Source organism: Balaenoptera physalus (genome assembly GCF_965194825.1).
Source record: "Balaenoptera physalus genome assembly, chromosome: 5".
NCBI lineage: Eukaryota > Metazoa > Chordata > Mammalia > Artiodactyla > Balaenopteridae > Balaenoptera > Balaenoptera physalus.
The window spans coordinates 10,290,835-10,311,683 of record NC_138884.1 but is presented as its reverse complement, the minus strand read 5'-3'; the positions used below and the strand labels follow the sequence as shown (position 1 = coordinate 10,311,683).

At 40.0% G+C, this 20,849-nt stretch overlaps 1 protein-coding gene across 25 annotated transcripts in view; it reads right to left on the bottom strand.

The window, feature by feature from the left end:
- The window catches only part of LOC309660795 (uncharacterized protein), a 274,097-nt gene that overhangs the window by 211,816 nt on the left and 41,432 nt on the right, over positions 1-20,849 (bottom strand). For all 25 annotated transcript variants that reach the window (XR_014263617.1, XR_014263618.1, XR_014263619.1 and 22 more), the window contains one exon: positions 17,338-17,436. Coding sequence is in view for 9 of the 25 variants with exons in the window: in XM_082461916.1 (XP_082318042.1) it covers positions 17,338-17,347 (10 nt within the window). In the remaining 16 variants the exon portion in view is untranslated. The remainder of the gene's footprint in view (positions 1-17,337; positions 17,437-20,849) is intronic.

The following is a 20,849-nucleotide window of genomic DNA, read 5'->3' as shown; positions in this document are numbered from 1 at the left end:
TCTTGGTGTGTGAAGGAGCTAACACACCATGGGGCAACCCACGAGCAAGGGAGGACGAGAGCTAATAGATGTTTCCTCCTTCCATCCCTCAGGTGGTCAATTTTGAGGCTCTTCCTAATAGCTCCTCAGAAGTTCAAGGCAGAATCAAACTCCAGGAACCCATTTTAGTAACTAACTTAAAATATACGTTCACATTGGCTTTCCTTCCTTCTCTGTTGTACTGTCTCCAGTCCCTTAGTCTTTCTATCTGGCGTCATTTCCCAAATAAATATTCTGCATGCAAATAGAAATCAAATCTTCATGATGAGACATTCATTCATTTATTCATAAGTTCATTCATCTAATATAGGATGAAGGCCTCAGGATGTACTTATGTGTTTCACTAACCCTGTGCTATTATGTCTTTTACAGAAACTATTGTCTGATACTACCTTAAAGGCTCTGTGATAGATTGAACACGATGAATGAAACGGTGTGGTACAAACTGTGAATAGAATCGAATGCCTTTTATACCCTCCCTCACATCTTCCTGGTCACCCACCTTCTCCAACCTTCTGAGGCAACCAACACACCAGCTACAACCTGACAGCACCTGCCCCAGCTACATTGCCTACTTTTGATTTCTTACCCAGGATCTCTAACCTTGAGGGACTCCTGTACAAACTTCCCTGACGCCTTGAGGGACTCCTGTGCAAACTTCCCTGACACACACACAGCCTGAGGAAGCTGGTGGGTTGACCACTGGGGGCCAGCTCTGAGCCCTATTCTCGCTTCTCAGAGGCCGGCAGGGCAAGATCAACTCCACTCACTTTCAGTTACAGCCTTTGCATTTGCTCTCACTTCCGCTGTTGTACTCTCCAACTCTTTATCCCTGAGATCACTTCCCAAATAAACCATCTGTATACAACCCTTGTCTCAGGTTATACTTTGCAGGAGAAGCCAGGCTAAGACAGTTCAGTAGACAGGCAAGATTGCTAACTAGCTTTGAGAATTGCACTGTATTTCTCGGGTACATAGGTTCTACCTTTGTAAAAAGATTAAGGGGACTCTCCCTTTCAGGGCCAACGTTTGTTAATTACTGAATATGATCATCATGGTAAATGAAATGTAATTTAACCGCACTCAGCGTTCATGCCCATCTTCTCCTAGTGGGCTTTTCTGAACTACAGAGGCTGGAAAGCTAAAGACCTTATTTCCCAGACTCTCTTTATACCCACGGTTCCCAACAAGAATTCAGTTCCTCCAAAATTTGAAGACAGAAAAAAGCATTTTTCTTCCTGTTGTCTGGGGCTATTTTCTGCTTCGAAGTGGAGTCATGAAGGCACAGGCTTTTCTGCAGCGTCATTTGCTTTCTGGTCACCAGCTGGGGTGGAAGCAGTAGCCTCCTGACTTTCTAGTGACCACAACAGTGGTATGTTCTTCAACTCACTGGTTCAGGAGGCAGCCTCCTAATTTCCTACCATCAGACTCTAGCAGAGCTAACTCTAGCAGGGCTAAAATGTAAAGTGCAGAGTCAAGCGCACAGTGTTGAGGAAGCTATTCTGGTAGGGCTAAAACCCACACTAGTCCCACCAATAATTTTTTAATCACTGCATCTCTGTATTATATATCCCTTTTCTCTTAAAATATGTAAGACAGTAAATATATATATATTTATATACATATTTGCACTGAACGTTGACAGTGCAAATGTCAGCACAAATATGACAGTAAATATATATTTATATATTTTAAATATATATTTATACATATAAATATGTATAAATATATATATTAATATTTATAAATATAAATAAATATATATGTGTGTTTGCACTGAACTCTGACTGATACATGCAGGTTATTCTTGTTCTAAGTAAATATTTCACTCCAGGAATCAATAATTTCTACATACAGCATCGAGATCTTATCAGAACTGCTGGACATTCATACAGCAAGTCCTTCCCAATAATCCCCAACCCAGGAGTAAAATCTGAGGAGTGATGATTGCTAGCAGAGCTCAGGAAAATAACACCCTGCAAGCATTACCACAACCCTAGCCCCTGGCACAAGCCTAGATTCCCATTCTTCGGGCAGCCACATTAAAGAGGCAAATACTGAAACTCCATCTGAGACAGAAGGCACCATAGTCACTCCATAAATAAAACCATCTAGTTTTAAATTTCAGCGGAGAAACAAGAGTCGCATGTAATTAGGTTTCCTGACAGGGGAAGAAAACTGTTAGTGGAGGGTAAAAAGCAAGCTCTTTTAATTATCAAATGTCTCAAAAAAAAAAAAAAGTCTACTGAATTGAAAAGAAAATCTATTTGTATTACTCATGTTCTTATATTCTTAGGTGAAAGTTTCTGGATATTAATTAACCTTTATTGAAGATCCATGGTGAGTCATATATCAAATATAATGCCTATCTCAAACATGACAATTTTATCCTCTACAGTTCTTTTATTAGTTCTTCCCTGTTGCAGACCCTCCCTACAATGGTCTGAGACTTCAGGTAATCAGATCTGCCAAATTTTGTGTAAATTGTAATCAGGAAGATCTAAATAGGGAATAAGCCTGGGGCTCATTCCTTGTTAATCAAGTAATTGATTTTGAAATGCAATTTGATATTGAAATGCAATAATTTCAGTGCCTAGGTAATCTTTTAAGCAACAATTTTAGCTGATCAGAAGCTATTTTAGTTATTACTAGTGTTTTCCATATTTGAGCCTCAGATGGAGTGAGAGCCCTTGGGTTATTTCAAGGAATACAGCTTGACAGACAAACCATTATGCTTTGCATATAAAGATGCTACTCATTTCAAAATGGATGTAGATGGTACTTAGAGTAAAAAATAAAAATTGATCTAAAAGAGTATCTGAATTCATAGTAGTGTTTGATTACCATGTATTTTCTCAATAAATAGGTAATAAATATACAACTACTATCTCAGAGATATGGTTCACAGAATTTTTTTTTATGTTGAGAAGTAGTCATAATACTCAGAAATGTCAAGAGCTTTTGTGTCAAAGGATGGAGTTTGCCAGAAATGTGTCCTATGAGAAATGTAAATACAAATACAAATTAAAATAAGAGGCTTAATTCTCCCTGTTAAAAATAAGGGAACAGATTTACCGTCACTTCTTTTTCTCAGAGCATTTACTTTAGAAAACTTGTAATTATAAGTACTTCTCTTTGAAATGTACATAAATCCTTCAGAAAACTAGAATAGGACTTTTGCCTCGGGCAATCTTTTTTTATCAACAGGTCAGCACTACATTTCATTTGGCAATTATCAGCACCTCAGCTGACATAGTCTCGAGTTCCAGCATCCTGTTTTCAAACTGTCACCAGTACTGTGATATCCCAGGTTTTAGTGTCAGTAGCACTGATAGAAAGATCTCACATGGCACACTGCATAGTAGGTGATGCTCATTAGCAATGACCCTGTACTTATTTCCCAAATGTGATTCCCAGACATAAGTAACACCCAGAACATCAGCTTGTTTAATTGGACTGTTCCGTTAGGCAGTGACTCAATCATGAAGGGAAGAAATAACATGTGTGCTTTCAGAATTCACTGTCTTCTGAGTCACACCACTCCACAGTGATTTAAATGATGCCTAAGGCTGCTTTTGTGCTCAAGAAATACCTCTTATTTTTGATGGAAGCCCCAGCTGACAGTCTCATCAGGGAATACTACATGTCCTTTGTTCTGCTATTAGCTACAATATTAACAGAATTTCCTGACACATAAATCTTTTCACATTAAGATACTGCATCTAAAGTCATGGTTCTTTTGCTTTTCCATAATAATGAAAAAAACCCAAACGGATCGTTACAACATTTTTGAATTTTACATCAGTGATTCTTGGACTAGCTCCTCAACATATACTCTGGTACAGAACAAAGGAAAGGTATCATTTTCTTTTACCTGGAGATTTTTAGTGCAGCCATACATTAGGATGGATGTCCAGGCACCTACCAATGATGCTACCCAATTAATATCTGGGTTCACTGTAAGTCAGTACCAAAACAAATGTTGTAAGAAATCATCTGTTGTAGAGAAATTGGAATTCTTGTGCATTGTTGGTGGGAATGTAAAATGGCATAGCTGTTATGGAAAACAGTATGAAGGTTCCTCAAAAAGTTAAACTATCATATGGTCCAGCAATCCTACTTCCGAGTATTTATCTAGAAAAGTTAAAGAGAGAGAAAAAAAAAAAATTGATATCTGCATTCCCATGTTCATTGCAGCATCATTCACAGTAGCCAAGATGTGGAAGTAACCTAAATACTCATCTGTAGATAAAAGCATAAACAAAATGCGGTATATACATACAATGGAAGATTGTTCAGCCATACAAAGAAGGAAATCCTGTCATATGCTACAAAATGAATGAATCTTGAGGACATCTTGCTAAGTGAGATAAGCCAGTGACTGAAGAACGAATACTATCCGTACATGATTCCACTCATACGAGGCATCAAAAGGAGTCAAACCCGTCGAAGCAGAAAGTAGAACGGTGGCTCCAAGAGCTGGGAGGAGGCAGAAGTGGGGAGTTGCTGCTCAGTGGATATAAAGTTTCAGTTACGCCAGACGGAAAATTTCTAGAGATCTGGTGTACAACATTGTGCTTAAAGTTAACAATACACATTTGTTAGGAGGACTGAGCTCATATTACGTGTTTTTTTTATCACAATGAAAGGTAAAAAGAAAGAAATCATCCTCGTGACCACTACAAAGTATAAATGCTTTTTATACTTTGGTGAATTATGAGCTACAACCTCTACCTGCACAAATAATGACATAGCTACCAGTGATGCACGCACTTCTCACGTCTGTCCGTGCTCCGTGACCACCAGAGTGTGCAAGTTATGAAAAAAGGAGAAACAGAAAAAAATCACAGATCTAATTCTCACTTTCCTATATGTCTCAATGAATAATAATACTTATCTCTCAGATTTGCTAGGTATAATAAATGTAATGTATTTAAATCATATGTCCAATTTCTGATAGATGTGAAGGGAGCAACTCTCACACTAAATAAAGTCATTTAAAAATATCCTTACTTAGTTCGTAAATTTAGATGATCAACCTTGATATCTATACATTTAATTGCAATTTTATTCAAGGAGGTGACTCAGTCATGAAGGGGAAAAATAACATGGAGATTTTCACACTGGACATAGACAGCAGTTTCTATAAAAGGCATTAGCAGTTCTCAAGTCAATTAAAGAAAATTTCTTTTAACTTGTACAGAGTTGCTTTATTTTTCAAAATAATTTACAGATTGATTTTCTGAAATATATCATTTCTCTTTCCAAATGCCAATATGTATAGGTTATACCAAACTTTGGTTTTGCCATGGGAACTACCAAGATATGGTGTTACTCTCTGGCTTCAACTGAATATGAACTCATATGTGATCAATGGTTATATGATTATGTAGGTAACCTTTACACACAGTCATTTTAACATCATTAAAAATATGAATAAGGTACAGTGGATACTCTGGTACATTCTTCCTGCAGCCAAGAGCATTGACTGCTGAGGCTTACTGCTGAGTCCTTCCGCATGAGCTGCCTCCTACTGAAGGAAACTGTCTTATGCAAGGTTATACCCCCTCCCTGCAGGCAGACTACATCTATAACTAGTTGCATTGGGGTGCAAAAGCTTTGGCCCCTTGACTCAACTGGTATTCTAAAGCGCTATACCAGCTTCCAGACACCCCTTAGGATCAGCTGAAGCCTCTTGTGCAACTTCTCCCTGTGCCCAATTTTGCTTTCTTCATCCCTCACAGGCATTGCATCTCGGCACTCCCAGTGAACTTTCTGCTTGCAAATCTCAGTGTCTTTCCCAGAGATCCTGACCTACAGTATAAGGCATATTGTTTTAGAATTATTATTTTTCCTAAGTATAAAAATTTTCAAACATAAAGAAAGGTTGAAAAAACACTACAGTGACACCACTACACGGTGTCACTGTATTTGCACTTTAGATTCCGTATTTACATTTTACTATTGCTTTATAAGATGTCTATCCATCTGTTTTAAATTCATTAAGAACACCTGAATATTTAATTTAAAATACTGGTAATCACCATAAGATGTAAAATGGCAATGAAAATCCACCTCAGCAAAAATCAGCTACATGTTATCAAGATATTTTAAACTGCCTTATCTTGCACTTATATGAGATGTTCAACCAAGACAGAACGAAAGCCATTACATGTTCAAGGCTGTTTGAACAAAAGAAGGCAAACCGTATTACATACTTTGCAGATAACGATACCAACCACTCAGGATATACTAAAAACCAATGGTTGCTTGCCAAGCTTTCCTTTGCTGAAACCTGCTGAAGAAATCAAAACAATATATCACGGGGTGGGAGTATTTCTTACATGCTATGTAATGGACAGACCTCCCATCATTCCTCTCCAGGGAAATGTCATACTTGCCAATGAGAAATAGATAGAAACCTGAATGGCAGATAGGAATTCAAGAAAAATTTTAGTATCCTGAAAGCCAATCATATTTTTCAATTGCCAAAGTTCTGGTCCCTGGATTAAGAACAAATTTTTCTCAAGTGATTGTGTGAAGCAGAAAATGCGTGTGAAAACATTAGAGATAGGGGAGACTGTGCAAGACAGCGGAATAGAAAGCCACTGAGCTCAGCTCCTCTCACAAGCACATCAAAATCACAACTATTTGCAAGAACAACCATCAGTGAAAAAGACCAGAACTTAGCAGACAAGATCTTCCACAACTGAAGAAGGAACTACAATGAGATGGGTAGGAGAGGTGGAGTCACAACATAGTCAAATCCCAAATCCCTGGGTGGGCATTTCACAAGCAGAATAATCACAACTGCAGAGGCTCTCAAAGAAGTGAGAGGTCTGAGCCCCACATCGGGCTCCCAGCCCAGGGGTCCTGCACCAGGAAGACAAGCCCCCAGAGCATCTAGTTTTGAAGACCAGCCAGGCTAACTTTCAGGAGTCCCAGATGGCTGAGGAAGATAGAGACTTCACTCTTCAATGTTGCATACAAAATCGCACACCCTCCAGAACGCAGGACAGAAGCAGTCATTTGTTAGGAGCCTGGGTCAGACTCACTTGCTGATCCTGGAGAGTCTCCAGGAGAGGCAAGAGGCAACTGCAGCTCACCCTCAGGACATAGACACTGGTGGCAGCCATTCGTGGGAGCTCCTTCTACCACGTGGACGCTGGTGCTGGCAAGCGCCATTTTGGAATATTCCCTCCAGCTTATTAGCCCCAGGACCCAGCCCCACCCTGGCCAAGCCATCTGCAGGCACCAGTGCTGGGATGCCTCAGGCTAGGTAACTAACTGAGCAGGGGCACAGCCCCACACACCTGCCGACAGGCTGCCTTAAAAACCCCTGATCCCATAGCCACCTCTGGACGTGGCCCTGCCCACCAGAGGGCCCAGAACCTGGCCCCATGCACCAGTGCACAGGCCCTAGACCCAAGACCCCAGAGCCCTCAAGCCAGAGAAGCAGACACCCAGCTCCACCCACCAGGGGGCAGACACCAGCTGCAAGAAAACCACATTCTTATAACCTGGCCCACCCACCAGTGGGCCAGATCCTACCCTGGGACCTGCTGTGCCTGGGCCTTGCCCACTAACAGCCCAACACAAGCTTCAGGACGCCCTGGGCCCTGCGGCCACAACTGCTTCAAGAGCCAGCCCACCCTCCAGTGGTCCAACACCTGCTTTGGGTCCCACAGGCCCTGCAACCAGACCCCGGGACCTGTCTCTGCCTGCCAGTAGTCTAGCACTAACTCCAGAACCTGGCTTCACACATCAGTGGTTAAGCAACAGCCCTGGGGTCTCCTGGACCCTGTCTCTGCCCAACAGTAACCCAGCACTAGCCCCAGGGGCCCCCAGGGTTCCACAGTCAGCCACTTCATGACCCTGTCCCACCAGCCAGCAGCTGGCAGTCTCCACACAGGCAGGCCAGCCAAGCCTACCAGACCACCCACATAGTCAGCCTGCCACAACAGAAAGCCCCTCAGAGCCCTCAGGGGGGAAACCTTAGAGCATATAAGTCTGGTGACAAGAGGCGAATACACTGCCGGAATGCATAGGACGACTCCTACAAAAGGCCACTCCTTCAATGTCAGGAAATGTAACCAGGCTACCAGTTAAAAATACAAAATAAAAATAGCAAGTTAGGCAAAATAAGGTGACAGAAACATGTTCCAAACAAAGGAACAAGATAAAACTCCAGAAGAAATAAGCGAAGTGGCAATAGGCAACCTTTCCAGAAGAAAGAGTTCAAGGCAATAATCGTAAGAATGATCAAAGAACTCAGAAGAATAGATGCATAGAGCAAAAAGTTAGGAGTTTACCGCAAAGAGTTAGGAAATATAAAGAACAACCAAACAGAGATGAAGAATACAATAAATGAAATGAAGAATACACTAGAAGTAATCAACGATAGACTAAATGATACAGAGGAATGGATCAGCAAGACAGAGTAGCAGAGATCAATGATGCTGAAGAGAAAAAAAGAATGAGAAGAAATGGGGACAGTTTAAGACCTCTGGAGCAATATCAAGTGTACTAATATTTGTATTATAGGGGTCCCAGATGGAGAAGGGAGACAGAAAGGGGCTGAGAACATAATTGAAGACATAGCAGCTGAAAACTTCCCTAACCTGGGAAAGGAAACAGACATCCAAGTTCAGGAAGTGCAGAGAGTCCCATACAGGATTAACCCAAAAAGGAACACACCAAGACACACTGTAATTAAAATGGCAGAAGTTAAAGACAAAGAAAGAATATTAAAACCACCAAGAGAAAAGTAGTACATTATGTACAAGGGAACTCCCATAAGGCTGTTAGTTGACCTTTCAGCAGAAACTCTGCAGGTCAGAAGGGAGTGGAATGATATATTTAAAGTGATAAAAGGGAAAAACCTACAACCAAGAATATTCTACCTGGCAAGGGTCTTGTTCAGATTTGATCAAGAAATCAAAAGCTTCACAGACCATCAAAAGCTAAAAGAGTTCAGCACCACCAAACCAGTTTTGCAAGAAATGTTGAAGGAACTTCTCTAAGTGAAAAAGAAAAGGACACAATGAGACACATGATAATCATAAAAGAAAAAGGTCATTGGTAAGGGCAAACACATAGTAAAGGTAGGAAATCATCCACACACAAAGCTAGGAGGGAGATTAAAAGACAAAAGTAGTAAAATCATCTATATCCACAATAAGCAGTTACGGGATACACAAAACAATTAGCTGTAAAACATGATATCAGAAACAGTAATCATGAGGGGAGGAGAGTACAAATGCAGAGTTGTTAAAAGCATTTGAAATTAAGAGATCAGCAACTTAAAATAATCATACACACACACACACACACACACACACACACACAAACACACATAAAGTGCTATGTTTAAACTTCAGGGTAACCACAAACCAAAAATCTATAATAGATACACACACAAAAAAGAGAAAGGAATCCAAAATAACACTAAAGGTAGTCATCAAATTACAAAAGAAGAGAACAAGAGAAGAAGAAAGGAACAAAAAGACCTACAAAATAACCCCAAAACAATGAACAAAATGGCAATAAGAACATACATATCAATAATTACTTTATGTAAATGGATTAAATGCTACAATCAAAAGACACAGAGTGGCTGAATGGATACAAAAACAAGACCCACATATGAGCTGCCTACAGCAGACTCACTTCAGATCTAAAGACACACAGACTGAAAATGAGGAGATGTAAATGGTATTCCATGCAAACAGAAATGAAAAGAAAGCTGGGGTAGCAATACTTAAATCAAGCAACTGGATTTTAAAAAAATGGGCAGAAGACCTGAATAGTCATTTTTCCAAAGAAGACATACAGATGGCTAAAAGGCACATGAAAATATGCTCAACATAGTTAATCATCAGGGAAATGCAAATTAAAACCACAGTGAGATATCTCCTCACACCTGTCAGAATGGCTATCATCAAAAAGACCACAAATAACAAATGTTGGCAAGAATGTGGAGAAAAGGGAACTCTCATACACTGTTCATGGAAATGTAAATTGGTACAGCAAATATGGAGAACAGTATGGAGGTTTATCAAAAAAAACTAAAAATAGAACTACCATATGACCCAGAAATTCCATTCCTGGGTATGTATCCAAAAAACCCACAAAACTACTAATTTGAAAAGATACATGCACCCCAATGTTCATAGAAGCATTATTTACAATTGCCAAGATATGGAAGCAACCTAAGTGTCCATGAACAGATGAATGGATAAAGATGTGGTATGTATACACAATGGAATATTACTCAGCCATAAAAAAGAATGAAATGTTGCCATTTGCAACAACAGTGAGGGATTTGGAGGGTATTATGCTAAGTGAAATAAATCAGACAGAGAAAGGTAAATACTATATGATACCACTTGTGGAATCTAAAAAAATAAAACTAGTGACTATAATAAAACAGAAACAGACTCATAGACATAGAGAAAAAATTGGTTACCAGTGGGGAGAGGCAAAGGAGGAGGGGCAAGATAGGGGTAGGGGATTAAGAGGTGCAAACTACTACATATAAAATAAATAAGCTACAAGGATGTATAATACAACACAGGGAATATAGCCAGTATTTTATAATAACCATAAATGGAATATAACCTTTAAAATTGTGAATCGCTATGTTTTACAATAATACATTTACAAAGGAATTTGTTCCTCCACAACCTCAGCTGAAAATAAATGTCTATGTAGCCTCCCTAATGTGCAATATCATTACCATAGGAGCAATCTACCAGCTGCCATTGCTGAAAAAAATGTTTCTGTTCTATAATGTCAAGCCTTAAAGAACGATTACTAAAATTATAAAAAAAAAATTTCAATGATTTGACTTTATTTAATAGTTCAGATTTATTTTTGCATTTGACGTTTTTTCTATGTTATGTGATCCATCTTGGCCAACTGTTGATTTTAACATTTGACCATTCAACCTCCAGCCAAAATGTGCATTCAGTACAAACACCCTCAGTGAATTTGAGAGACTGTTTTCCCTTTGTTAAGATGCCAGGTTGTTTCTATGTTGAAAAACTATGTTCTATATTTTTATGTTTAAAAATTATATAATATTCCTATAGAACCCTATTCTATTTTATTCAGAACCTTCAAGTACTTTTGAAAAGCACTATTAAAATTCATTCTCTCAATTATCCCTTTTGGAGTTAGTGTAAGCTTCTGTAAAATTTCAACAACAACGAAAAAGCCAACCAGATCTTATTATTTAGAATATGCACACTGATTTTAGAGCTTGTGTGGAGTCACCTTTGGTTTTGAAACTTTTGCTAAAATAATATTTTTTCCTACCTTTTGTAGACCTCATGGTTTGTATTCAGCTCTACTTTTTATTTTGTTAATGCAGACAATAATCAAAGAATAGGTTTTAAATGCATTGCTTTACTAATTAAATATCCAATACTAACCAAGCGTGGAAAATGAGAAAGAATGAACCACAGAGTACTTGTAAGAGAAATGGGATGTGTGTACCACAGGAAAGAAGCTGCTGTGAGGCCTGTTTGCACAATGAGCCCTGACTCACTCTCTTAGTCAGAGCAGGTACACATTTGGGCAGCAGCTGCTGTCCGTTTTTGAGGCTGTTATTAAAAACATCTGGACAAATACTTCATGAATTTCAGGAAAGCAACCAGAAGAGAATGCCTGATGGAAATAAATAATACAAAGGGCAAAAGGGTATTTGACTGAAGTATGGACACAGGGAAATTTGCCAGTTTAAACAGGAAACAGAAAGAGAAAGGAATGGTAAAGACCAAGAAGAGAGACTTTGTTGTCCAAAAGGAGTTTCATCTTCCAAGTGACAAAGTGGTTAGTAGGTAAAGAGTGAGCTGACCCTAAATGTCACAGTTTTACTGACCCAGAAGGAAATCACAAGTCCTAACGACACGTGATATGTGGTTTTCAAAGGAGCTGTTGATACTGAAGGTTGTCGGAATGGCTTAATGAGAGTGTTGGCACTTCATTACAGTAGCGGTGCACGCACAGACGAGTAAGTGTACAAAAATCTCTTTTGTTCTTAAACAAAATCTCTTTTGTTTTAGCTAATGAGGGAAAGACTGTTCCACCTTGCTCTTGCCATAATGGAGACGTAAGCCATTTTCCGATTAAGGCATATTGGTTCTTCAAAATAATAATAATAAGGATTTCTACTTTGTATAAAAGAAATCTGAAAATTTAATTTCTTGTTAAGAACCAAACAATCAAGTGAAATACTTTGAGTTCTATATTGTGGTGCAATTAGGCTTTCTCATAACAACTTACTGGTAGTGAGTATTGGCTCACGATTTGTTTTAGAGTGGCAATAATATCTATCGAAGTTTCATCAATAACCTTGCTCAGGTATATGAATGGAGTGTAAAGATACTAGGGCATTTCTTTGCCCAGATGTCAAATATGAGTGTCAACTTCTTGGTAGCACAAATCTGATGATTCCAAAGACCCCCAAGAGGAAAATTCTCCTTCTCTGTACAAAGTATTCACATTGTCAGAGCAGATGCAATTAGGAATGCTAAAAGTATATGGTCTCTAAGATTTTGGTTTCCCTGTACAGAATATATTTTAGCTTTTGTTGGTTCCAAATTTTACCAGTTTTTCCCATCTCTGTTACAGCCATCTTAATGCCTTTACTTTTCAAATGCCTGCCTCTGCTGCCACGTTTTTTGAAGTAGTAAAAACAAATAAAGACAGCACAAATACAATTCTCTTAAAGAGGGATCGATCCAGGAGTGGATGCACAGATTAGACAATGCCTACCCAAGTGGTACAATTTGGCAGACGGTGGCAAAATCTCTCCCAAACTCCGACCTAAATCGCCTTGGACAACTGCCTTGTCTGAAATTATACTGGTAAAGATTCATTGGATGGAAGAGTTCAAAGCCCAGCCCATCTTCTATGGCAGAGAACAATGTAGCAGGAAGTTTCCTGCAGGGTCTCCTGAGCATTTGTATATGCACCCCAGGAGAGAACCAGCATTTGGTACCTTTCACTCAGAGGTCATCACCAAGGCAACTGTCACAGCCAAGAGAGGAAAAGACCAACCCCAACTAAATGAGAATCATTTGACTGACTCTCTTCTCCCATCTCACTTCTCTGTCCTGAATACACCAGAAGAAAAAGAGCTTCAGAAAAAGGAGGATGGGGAAAAGTCCCTAAATCAGACCTTTTCACTTCCCAACTCCAACTCCTTTGAGCCAAAAGTCTTGCTGCTAATGGAGGGAAGAGGAAGATTTAAATTGGATATAAGCTGATGTTTAATAACTGAGTGACAGGAAAACTATGGGATTTGTCCCAAGATATCACTAAGGAATAGAAATGGAAATTCTATGGAAAACAGCTGAAGGAAGTGACTTTTAAAAGAGATTAACAACTTTATATCTGTGTCCCATCAAATTCACACTGTTCATTAATTTGTTTACACATTGTTATTGGTAATTCATATTTAAATTAGTTCATCTAATCCTTTCCTCATTTAGTAATCTGACATGAAGTCACAGAGGAAATGGGAGTACTGATGAGGGAAGAGAACAGAAATAATTGTAGAGTAGAAATGTAGTTTTAGGGGGACAGCTTGGGTAATGGTAATCTTAAGAGTCAGAACTATTACATATCAAGCATTTCATAAGCATCTTTTGGGAATCCTTACAACTTTGGAAATTAACTATTATTCTTCCCAGCTTGCAAGTAAGAAAAACACCTCAGAGAAATCAAGTGAATCATCTCAAGTAATGGGTCCAGAGTCTGGACTTGAAGATAGAGGGTTTCATTACAAGGTCTAATCTATGATCATTATATATACCTCTAGAGGGGAGGAGGGCAGGGGTACTTGGGGGGTGATAGTGGTGGGGAAAAAAGAGGAGACAGTAACCCAGAGAAGAAAAGGAAAACAGAAAGGAGAAGTAGGGATATACTGGAGAAAATACTTTCTAACTTTATAATTACGGTGAGGGGTGACCTGAAATATTTAACCTCATTGCAGTTTATCCGTGGAAAACAAAAGTACTGCCTTAAATACACATAGCATTCTTAGTGCTTTTCCCTTATCAACCTACTCTTGGTTGTACATAAATGGCTTTCTTTCAGAAAGGAAATTGTGTGAGCCTTCAATATTTAGCTACAAAACCTGCTTCAAGAAAGGTTAGTGTTCCAGTTTCAGATAAGCTGTTTATTTCCATGTTTGGGAAGACCTGAGCCAAGAAACAGAAGGGAAAATGGAATGAGTCCCTAGTTCTTCCTGTCATTTGGGTTCATTTCAAGTATTATGTTGCCAAACATCAGACATAGCAGTATTTAAGTATGACCACGTAAATACATCATTCAGCAAAAATATTGTATAATTTACACTGCTACAAAGAACCTTAATCTACTGCTTCCTTTCATTAATGAAGACGTGTGAAAGCTTTTGAAGTTCTTTTATATGAATATAATATTAAAAATATAGGCATAACATTATTCTCTCTCCAGCGCCTAACCTCCCCCTGAATATCTACAGGCAAACATAGAACTTACAGTTAGATTTACCTACCAGCAAATTTATTTCACATTTACCAGCCCAGTCAAAGATTGTGTGCCCTCATTGTGTGTGTATTTACAAGTTTATATGTGTGCATTTGCATGCCTGTGGAAAATGCTGCATCAAGAGCAGTATATTCTACTATTTACTGAATTATGTGGATAAATCCAGACATCATATCAGAAGAAACTTTTGTTCTTTCACATTCACACTTCAGATCTTCCCTGTAATCTCATTATGAAAATAAGTACTGCTTCTAAATCTGAGACATGAAATAACTGATGGTGAACCTTAAGAAAATCAAGAAGTCATGTGGTAACTAAACCAAAGGTCTAAAATATAGTTGGTATGCTCTGTTCAAATTTCTTTTTTCCTATGTAATTTACATGGAAGTAATGTGAAGTACTCTCTATGCATCTGCTGCTTACCATAAAATAATTTGTTCCCTTACCTTGGGAACATAAGGACATGAGCAGTGGAGGAAGCCTGGATGAACCTTGGTTTGAATACAAGCTCTGTACCAGCCAAGGGAGCTTGGCCAAGATAACTAACTTCCCCGTGCCTCAGTTTCCCCATCTATAAAATGTGGAAACTAATACCTACCTCACAGTGTTGTATAAAGATACAGTGAGAGAATATATGCATGATGCTTAGCACAGAACCTGGGACGCATGGGAAGGCTCTACTAGTACTTGGTGGATAAGGGTGCCCCCTTGGGAGCCAGACTCTGACACTCACTAGCTTAGTGACTCGGGGCAAGGTACTTACTATGCTCTGTCTCACTTTCCTCATCTGTAGAAGTGAGATAATAATAGCATTACCATGTTGGTTGGATTAAATAAGATAAAACATTTTAAGTACTTACAATAGCTTCACACAATAAAAGTTAGCTGTTATTACTCAACACCAAGTCAATGGTTTGTATTAATATCTGTTATAAAAAAGTGGAGAGGGCCTTCCCTGGTGGTGCAGTGGTTGAGAATCTGCCTGCCAATGCAGGCGACACGGGTTCGAGCCCTGGTCTGGGAAGATCCCACACGCCGCGGAGCAACTAGGCCCGTGAGCCACAATTACTGAGCCTGCACGTCTGGAGCCTGTGCTCCACAACAAGAGAGGCTGCGATAGTGAGAGGCCCACGCACCGCGATGAAGAGTGGCCCCCACTTGCCTCAACTAGAGAAAGCCCTCGCACAGAAACGAAGACCCAACTCAGCCAAAAATAAATGAATAAAGAAATAAATAAACACAAAAGTTAAAAAAAAAAAAAAGTGGAGAGTTTTGTTTTCAGGAGGAAAGAAAGATTTTTTTCAAAAATAGACGCCAAGAGCAAAATAAAGTATCCACAGGAAATAACATAATGCCCCATGGCTTCTCCACTAACTCCACCTCTGGCCTTGCCTGGAGAGACAGGGGATTCGCCAAAGCTTGACACCCAGAGGGTGCGAATTAGAGCTGCCCTATCGCACTGCTCCCTCCCCCCCATTAGCTGCCACCTAGAGAGTCTCTTTCAGAACTTTCCAAGAAACAGTATTGCAGAGGAAGGACTAAATTAGTTCTGCCCTGTGGGAAGGCGACACTTTCTTGTGTTCCGCATTTCACCTTAATTGTGGACCCATTTCGGCTTTTCCAGATCCTTTTTTATCTGATTCTAGCCTTGTCCTTCCTCCTCGTTTCTACTCCCAAATCCCCCTAGTCCCAGGCTAGTGGTGGGAAAGCTTCATCCTGTCATTGTTTCTCAGCCAAAGGTTTCCTGTGAATGCAGGTTTGGGAACTAAAGTTGCAAACTGTGCCTCGGTACGAGTGAGTAATTTATACACAAAGAAAGGAAGGAGTCTCATTTCTGGACAAAAAATAAACATTCTATAATGAAACAATTGTCTGTAATGGACAGAATTAATTAATTTGAGATGTTAACTCAGAGAAACCGGTTTTGTATGTACCACATGATCAACATATGCAAAACAAATCCTTGTATGGATGTGCATATACCAACATTGTAACGGTGAGCATCTCAGACGGCTATAAATTTTTTTCTCTAAGTCTCCATTTCTGTATTTACCAAAATACGCAATTCTTTTATAACAGACCATTAAATTGAATTCATATTAGTGGACAGCTAGCCTCCAGGATGGTCCCTAAAGATCCCCACCTCCTGGTATTAACACCCTTGTGTAGATCCTCCCACACTGTGCCAGGGCTGGTCTGTGTGACCCATGGGAGTATGGCAGAGGTGATCGTAGGTCACTTTCAAAGTTAGGTTATAATAGACTACAGCTTCTGTCTTGGGTTCTTCTCTCTCTCATCACTTGCTCTGAGGGAAGCCTTCGCCATGTCGTAAAGACTCTCAGGCAGCCTATGAAGTGACTTACTTGACAAGAGATGGAGGCCCCCAGGAACTGAAGCCTGCCAACAACCTGGAACTGAGCTCATAACTGGATGCTCCAGCTGCAGTGGGACCCGTAGATGATGCAGCTCCGGCCACAAGTGCGCCTGCAACCCCGCCAGAGACTCCGAGCTAGAACCAGCCGGATTCCTCACCCTCTCAGATTCTTGACCCTCAAAACTGGGTAATCATGAATATCTGTTAGTTTATGCTGTTACATTTTGGGGTAATGTATTACTCAGCAATAGTTAACTATTTTTTTCTATAATATTGAAGATAAGGTCAAATAACCAGATGGAGAAAGTGGGTTTTTTGTATTTTTTTTTCTTTCAGGTGGCTTCTGCACTGTCCCTGGAGGGGAGGGGGTGAACATTACTCACCTTTATCCATGAAGACTCCAAGTTTGGAACAATTCTTCTAAAGTGAAAGATCTAATTGACACGACAAGTCCAGAACTCCTTCTTCATTTATGCTCATATCTGTGAAGAGGGAATATTTTCCATCACAGGTTATATCTAGACTGATAGAAAAATCTGAGGTAAAGTGAATCTAAGTGTGGGAAAGAACCCTTAGGGTTAAAGCAATTTTGTACCAACTTCAGAATTTTAGCCTTTGGCTATAATTTTATTGAAAACTAGACCAAAGGCGTAAATCCAAATTGAAAGCATTGAGTTATTACCTTCCTGCTCTGACAGCACAAGGAAATCTTTCTATATCTATAAGGGCCCTCAGGCTCTCTACTGACTAAATTGTACATATGAAGAGGCTGACTGAACATGGTGTTTTATACAATACCGACATTTCACCAAAATTTATTTTATCTAGGAGGCGAAGGCAGTTTTTTTTAATGCCAATTATTTCCTTGGAGAAATAATCTTCTAATTCTTTTTTTTTTTTTTTTTTTTTTTGGTCTCCACCCTTGATACCTTTCCAAATGGGCCCCAGCTTCCTTTTAAAGCAGACAGCAGATGAGATGATTTGGTTTTTCAATTTGCTGTTACTTGTTTGGCTGTTTCTAGCTCCTTATCTCTTGAGAAATATAGCAAAAGAACAAAAGCAATTTGAAATGACCGCATCTTTTCATTTTGATCGCTGAACACATATAGATGTAACTAGGATGCCTGAGAGCAATCCTCGTCAGACAGTCATGCAAGCGCGTGGGTGCCCTCAGTCACTACACAGTCAGCATGAGGGTCACCACCAGTGATGCGTCAAAAATTCACCTGCCAGGGGTCTCAGTAAAGGCATCACCTTCTGACGTCTTCCCCTGAATTCTTCATCCGATAAACTTTGCCCTCTTTTCTCCCTCAATTGCTTTGTCAAGACACTTCTTACACCATTCCTTTATTCTGCCTTTTATTATTGTTGTTTGTGTATTTGTCTTTATTACAAAGGTGGATTGCCACTAATGGTACTAGACATTGGGAATATAATGATAAAGGATGCACGGGACCTCAGCCGGAGCTGAGAATCCCACAGGGATGCTCACCATCCTGGAAAAACAGCCCCTCTGCTTCCCTGACCTATTTCAAAATGTTGCCTGTCTCACAGCCAAAGAGATCAGTATCTAGAAGGAGACCACGTGAGAATCTATTACTCACTATTATTTTTCCTCATAGGAAATCCTGCAGACTAAGCTCATTGCATCTACAAACTTCTTCCTCTGACACAAGAACTCTTAGTCCTCCAGACTCTTATCTCCTTCTGTACAAGCCCCTTCACTTACTCAAGTCCCCACTCCAGCGCCTTTTCACTCACTGTGCCCTCCACAATGGCATCTGCCAAAAGCTTGTATCCTCAAGTCCTCTGAATGTTCCTGTAACTTTCTCTTCTGTTGAAACCAGGCTATGCCCTGAGGACACTAAGTTTCCTACAGGCCTCGAAAGTGAAGAATGTCCTCCCTCTTCTGACATAACATGAGGGGTGGGTGGGGTTGGCAGCCTCCTTGCCCCCCACCATGGCTTCCAGATCAGTGTTCCTCCACTTGCCATAGAAAGAAACAAAACACAAACAAAATCCCAAACCTACTTGAAGCATATATCATCATGATACCACCTCTCATTTTCATAGGTATCTGCCATTCACCTGGTCACTCCCTATATTCACTGAAGATTTTAGCACTCGGCTTCAAGTGTTCATTCCTACAGAATCCATGTCATTGTTCATGGTGAGTTTAACACCTATGTTGATGATTCATTCAGGCTTCTAGTTCTTCAGTCCTCAAATCTTTTCAAGTTCAGTGTTTTACACTGAACTTTCTGCCACTTACATCCATGGTTATTATCTAGACGAGAGGGTCGGCAAACTATGGCCTGTAGCCAAATCTAGACCACTGCCTGTTTTTGTACAGCCTGCCAACTAAGGATGGATTTTGGTTTGTTTTTTTGTTTTTTTTTTAAAGTTTTTACCTTTTATCTCTCACTCTTTTTTTTAAATTTATTTTTAATTTATTTTTATATTTTTTATTTTTGGCTGTGTTGGGTCTTCGTTTCTGTGCGAGGGCTTTCTCTAGTTGCGGCAAGTGGGGGCCACTCTTCATCGCGGTGCGCGGGTCTCTCACTATCACGGCCTCTCTTGTTGCGCAGCACAGGCTCCAGATGCGCAGGCTCAGTAGTTGTGGCTCATGGACCTAGTTGCTCCGCGGCATGTGGGCTCTTCCCAGACCAGGGCTCGAAACCGTGTCCCCTGCATTGGCAGGCAGACTCTCAACCACTGCGCCACCAGGGAAGCCCAAGGATTTTGTATTTTTCAGTGGAGCACACCCATGTTCATTCAGGTTTGTATCATCTATGACTGCTTTCTGGTAACAATGGCAGAGTGAATAGTTGTGACAGACCTTACCGCTTACAAAGCTGAAAATATTTACTATCTGGCCCTTTATTTAAAAGTTTACTCACCCTTGCCCTAAACTGTCCCATTACTAATAATTGCAACACTTTCGAAATCACAATTTTAAAAGTCCCCTCTCTGACTGCCCCCTCCGCTCTTTCTGGTTTGCTTGAACAGTCTTCAACCACCCATCCTATTGATGCTGTCATCATTCTTTCCCTACCTCATTTCTCTCATTCACTAGGTTGGATTCCACAGTCCAGCAGTATTTGTACTCCCTTGCACGTACACTCAACTTCCATGACCTCATTTTTCTACCATTTGAGCCTGTTATGACCATAACCATATCCCTAGTTAAGTTCAACTGTCTGCCTTTTCTGTGCCTTCCCCTAAGGAGCTGAATGTAGCTGGAATAAAGGCACACGGCCACATGACAAGCTAGTTTATGACAACCTGCTGGTTTAAATATGTGGGCTGAAGGTGGGAGAAATTGGAATGTAATAATGTTTGGAAAGCTTCTCTAGGAAAATGAAAAAAACAAAACCAGGTTAAGGGCTGATGCAAGTCTTTATCGTTCTGACAGGCCCAGGTGCAATTAAATGAAGTTCTACAAATAATGGGGTCTCATTAACACCAAGGACAGTGCAGGTGCCCTTCTAATGGAAGAAATGTTTTCCCCCATCAACTTGGGGTTACGTTTACTCTCAGAAAATAATAATAATAATAATAGTAGTAGTAGTAGTAGTACTGGCACTAGTAATAATAATATAATAATATAATGGTATAATAATGATGATAATAATAATAATGTTTGTCCCTGGGAGATGTGCTATCTTGAAACTGGGCAGGATAAGCCCCAGTGACGTCCAGGGGAGTGCAGAGCTCCAGAGAGTAGACGACAGGACTCAGCCCATTTCATTGTGTGGGTGGGACCTGGAACCCAAGAAACAAGATTTTTATTCCCGATGAAAATAAGTGATGTTCATGAGTCGGGGAATGTTATAGACTGAAATGTATCCTCTTAAAAGTCAAATGTTTAAGCCCTAACCCCCAGTGTGATCAT